Here is a 5,667-nt window from a genome sequence, read left to right as displayed (position 1 = left end):
CCACACAAACTATACACTAGGATAGATCATATCTACATAACCCAAAGAGATCTTTTCAAACTGACTAATGCTGACATAGGCATTATTTCCTTTTCGGATCATGCACCAATCTCCATTTCGCTTATACTAGACACATCATCTAGAAATGAGTTCACATGGAGATTGAACTCATCATTGTTAGTGAAAAAAAACATTCAAGATGATATCCAGAATACCATAACAAATTATTTTAAAGAAAATGTCTCAGGGGACATCTCACCCCTATTGCTCTGGGAAGCACACAAGAGTGTGGTCAGAGGAGAGCTCATTAGGCATGGAGCAATATGTAAAAAGGAGAGGGAAAAACTCACTGAAACCCTGATAAGGAAAATCTCTGAACTTGAAGGGCAGCACAAACTCAGTACTTCGCAAAAAGTAGAGCAAGAACTGATATCACAAAGGAAGGCTTTGAATGATCTTCTACAATTTAAGATTAAAAGGTCACTGTTCCTCAAAAAATCAATCTACTATGAACAGGGGGACAAGGGTGGTAAACTATTAGCTAGGGCTTTGAAGGAAACCCAACTAGACAATAACATCCACTGCATCAAAGGCAAAAATGGTGAATTGATAAGAGACCCACATAAAATGGCAGACAGCTTTGGATCCTTCTATTCCAAATTATATCATATCCCACCGCAGAAAAAACCCGAAGGGCTGGAAGGATCCCGAGATGAGCTAATTCAGGACTACTTGTTCAACAGTGGGTTACCAACTCTGCCGAAAGATGCATTGGATGATTTAGAAAAAATGATTTCATTAGATGAAACGAAGACTGCAATAAGAGAATTGAAAACAGGGAAGAGTCCCGGCCCAGACGGCTTTACATCCCAGTATTATAAAATATATATAGATTCTATAGCGCCTCATCTCACAAATGCATTGAATTCCATGCTTGGAAAACATGTCCCATCCAGGGATTTTTTGATGGCACACATCTCAGTCATCCCCAAACCCGACAAGGACCCTACTCTTTGTGCAAGCTATAGGCCAATTTCGCTCCTAAATTTGGATTTAAAGATTTTAACTAAAATAATGGCAACCAGAATGAGTACACTGTTACATCATGTCATAGGGCCGGAACAGGTGGGATTCATGCAGGGAAGGGAGGCCAAAGATAGTGTCATAAAAGCGATAAACTTGATCCATGGAGTACGGGACACTGCTGTCGAGGGCCTGATACTCTCCACAGATGCGGAGAAGGCCTTCGACAGAGTGGCGTGGGATTTCCTAATGCACACATGTAGGCATATTGGTCTGGGACCGAATATGTTGAGTTGGCTTCAAATTTTGTATTCAAACCCCACAGCAAGGGTTAAGGTTAACAACAACCTATCTTCTCCGTTCCCACTGAGAAATGGTACCAGACAAGGATGTCCCTTATCACCACTTTTGTTTATTTTGACCCTTGAACCCCTAATTCGTACTATAAACCTTTCTCCAGATATTCATGGATTCCAAAGAGGAACTAGAGAGTTTAAACTCTCAGCTTACGCAGATGACCTTCTATTCTTCATATCCCAACCACACATATCTATTCCAAATTTAAACAACCAATTCAATAAATATAGATACCTATCTAATTTTAAAATTAATCACAGTAAATCCGAAGCTCTTAACCTGACCCTCTCTAATGATCTCCTCAAACTAACGAAAGAAAATTGCCCATATAGATGGGAACCCAAGGCGTTGAAATATCTAGGCATCAAACTTACGAAACAGACAGCTGACCTATACGAAGCAAATTTTATACCCATACTGAAACAAATAGCAAATGATCTTAAAAAATGGAATGTGAGGACTTTTTCCTGGTTTGGCAGAGCGTCCATCATAAAAATGACGGTACTGCCGAGGTTGCTCTACCTCTTCCACACGCTCCCAGTCAAGATACCCTCACTTTTTTTTCGCAAATTAACGGTTCTACAAAGAACATTTGTTTGGGCAAACAGAAAACCACGAATTAAACTTAGCTATTTACAATTGCCTAAACTAAGTGGTGGCATAGCGTTACCAAACTTCCAAAAATATTATCAGGCAACGCACCTGACAAGAGTACTGGACTGGCATTGCCACTCTAACAGCAAAGACTGGGTGGGTGTGGAGGTTGGCTGGAGCTCTATACCTTCACACCACCTTCTATGGACAGACCAACGAAATTATCCCGCAGACATCAAGGCACACCCGCTCATAAGTAATACCCTTAACATTTTCAAAAATGTAGCATTAGCGCAAAAGATATCTTCCTTTCCAAGTCCACTTGTACCACTTCACAAAAATCCAGACTTCTTGCCTGGTACGGAGAACAATTCTTTTCTACTAAAAAAGAATGGCCGGCTGCTTCCGTTGAGGGTCTACCAATGTTTCCGAAATAATACGTTTAAATCCTTTGATAATCTTAAACTGGACTGCTCAAGCGAAAATCCCTTAAAGTTCTGGTCCTATCTACAACTGCACGATTACATTTCGCACACTAAACACAGAGAACTCCTCTATAGGCCACTAACAGACTTTGAGGAACAGTGCATGAAAGGAGAGAGGATTGAGGGAGCCACGTCTCAATCGTACAAAAAGCTTATCACAGCGTCGCCAGATTTTACTGACCCATATAAAGAAAAATGGGAACAAGAACTGGGCTGTTTATTCACATCAGCTCAATGGGAGAAAGCCTGTTGTTTCTCTCATAAATGTTCTCTAAGCACGAAAATACAGGAGACATCCTATAAAATCAGGACTCAATGGTATCGTACACCTGTTGTCCTTCACCGTTGGTCTGAACAAAACTCTAGTGCGTGTTGGCGATGTGGCTCATCTCCAGGCACATTCCTCCACATTTGGTGGGACTGTCCTGTCATAGAAGGTTTCTGGAAAGAAATTTCCAAATGGATACGACATATCACGGAAACTACGCTTACTCTAGATGCAGCATGCTGTCTACTACATATTAATCATTTTCCATATAGAAAATACAAAAAATCATTGACAAGACATATGCTTAATGCAGCTAAATCCCTCATCCCAATACATTGGAATACAAAAGTGGTTCCCACGACAAAAGACTGGCTGACCAGGGTTAGCTATATATATGAGATGGAGGAGACTTTGGCTATAAAACTGGAGAGAAACGATATCTTTCAAAAAATGTGGGTTCACTGGCAAACATTTACGGTCTCTTCAGAGTACAAAGACCTTATGGCAGCTCAATAAGACTTGATAGGTCATTCACTCAAACCTGGACACGTTAACAACTTTTACCCCACCCCTACCCCACACCCTATTTCCTTCCCACCCCGTCCCATTTCTTCTAAAATCTCTACTTCTCACTCCTTTATATTCTTCATTTCTAATCTTTCTTTTTCTTCCTTTTTTCTACTTTCTCTTTGTTATATGGACGAGCCACGCCATGTGACTCGTCTGTTTGATAATATCACAACAGTAACCGACTTACGCTCCTCTTTATAGACTATATACTTATAAAATGTATACATCTGGAAATTTATATGCAAGTTTTGTTAACATTTATGCATCTCACACCTTCTCATCGAGATTGGATTGTAGATGCCGTATGCGAATGTTCATTAGTCTTTCCTGAATGTTACTGAACAAAATGTCTAAACTTAATGTGCACTTTACTATGGTAATGCATACTTTTACTTGTTTGTTCGTTTTCACAAATAAAAGTTTTATATTGAGAAAAAAAAAAAAAAAAAACCCTATTGAGCATCTGTGGGGCATCCTCAAACGGAAGGGGGTGGAGCACAAGGTCTCTAACATCCACCAGCTCCGTGATGTCATCATGGAGGAGTGGGAGAGAACTCCAGTGGCAACCTGTGAAGCTCTGGTGAACTCCATGCCCAAGAGGGTTAAGGCAGTGCTGGACGATAATGGTGGCCGCACAAAATATTGCCACTTTGGGCCCAATTTGACGTTGTCACTTAGGGGTGTTGCCAGTGGTCTAGACATTAATGGCTGTGTGTTGAGTTATTTTGAGGGGACAGTAAATTTACACTGTTATACAAGCTGTACACTACTTTACATTGTAGCAAAGTGTCATTTCTTCAGTGTTGTCACATGAAAAGAAAGAATAAAATATTTACAAAAATGTAAGGGGTGTACTTACTTTTGTGAGATACTGTACATGCTTTCTGTCATGCTAAAACTTGCCAATAATTTTTAACCCCCCCCCGTTCCTTTGTCTCTATGTTGGCCCAGGAATAAGAGTACAAGAATTGGAATTTTCCTTAAGAAAATGAAAACAATAAATCATTTTTGGTACAATATAATACAAATTTATTTATTGCATTCTAACAATAAAATTTTTTCATTTTACTGATTGCTGCCTGCAGAGCTTTATGAATCTCCTGATTCCTTAAAGTATAAATGATGGGGTTGATCATCGGTGTCACTGAAAAGTATGCAAAGGACAATCCTTTGTAGGCATTGAGATAATGATTATCCCTCGGTATCACGTATAAGCAAAACACCGCGGTGTAATACATAGTCACCACTAGGAGGTGTGAGCTGCAGGTAGAGAAGGCTTTCTGCCTTCCCGCCGACGTCTTTATCCTGAGGATTGCGACTATAATAAAGACGTAGGACAGAACAATCAATAGGAAGGGTAAAATTGTTACTACAATGGTCATCACTATGGCAAATAAAATCAAGGTCATTATGTCTGTGCATGCAAAGGAAACATAAGGGGTGTAGTCACAGAAAAAATGATCGATTGTAACGGGGCCACACAATTCAAGATTCATTACATTGTAAAATACAAACCCAATTAATATAAGGGAAATGAGCCAAAACACAGCTACCACATAGAAGCAGAGTCTGTTGTGTATGAGAACGGAGTATCTGAGAGGTCTACAGATGGCCAAATATCGGTCGTATGACATCAGGGCGAGCAGCAAAGTCTCAACAACCGTTACGACTGCAGATGCACTTAATTGGACAGAACAGCCAAGATGGGAGATGACGGGTCTTCTGGAGAGCATGTGGTGCAGTATTAGGGGGACCAGATCCGTCGTGTAGACAAATTCACAGAAGAGCAAATTGCTGATCAGGATGTACATGGGACAATGGAGACGAGGGCTTATACATACTAAAAATATAATCAGGATGTTCTCAATGCAAGTCAATGTGTATATGATCAGTAAGAGAAGGAAGAAAGGGATTATGTATTCAGTGAGGTTCTCGAATCCAACAATCAAGACTTCAGCATTGAGGGTCTCATTCTTTTGGTGTGCCATCTGTGAAAGGAATGGACTGACAGTTATTAAGCTGTAACTTACTAGTTGTAGTAACTTGTCTGCTTTTAGTGACTGGTGTGTTTTTTAAAGCCCAACAGGGGGTGTGTGGGACCTCTGCAGAGAGACCCCTGCTTCTACCCAGAGAGCAAGGATACTTCCCTACAACATGCTGTCAGGGGCCAGGCTTTTCTGTTTACACTGTGAACACTTTGAACACTTTTTGTTTTGATGCACCTGAACTAGATTTAGCCAAATTAAACTTTCCAAATGGGCATTAAACCCTTCCCACTGACAGAGCACAATTATGTGGCCTCAGCTTCAAGGGGTGTACCGGGGTGATGCCTGCAGCTAGAGGCATCACCCCCGGTACCGTTTTTTAGAG

General features: G+C 40.6%; 1 protein-coding gene across 1 annotated transcript; it reads right to left on the bottom strand.

The window, feature by feature from the left end:
* Window positions 1–4,340: 4,340 nt before the first annotated feature.
* LOC309546519 (olfactory receptor 5P52-like) lies at window positions 4,341–5,285 on the bottom strand (the record flags this gene model as incomplete). Its single annotated transcript, XM_082246264.1, has 1 exon — window positions 4,341–5,285. One exon carries the CDS (start codon window positions 5,283–5,285, stop codon window positions 4,341–4,343), a length of 945 nt encoding a protein of 314 aa, XP_082102390.1.
* Window positions 5,286–5,667: the final 382 nt, after the last annotated feature.

This window comes from Pelophylax lessonae, assembly GCF_965119305.1.
Source record: "Pelophylax lessonae genome assembly, chromosome: 1".
NCBI lineage: Eukaryota > Metazoa > Chordata > Amphibia > Anura > Ranidae > Pelophylax > Pelophylax lessonae.
This window is presented reverse-complemented; position numbering and strand designations above follow the sequence as displayed.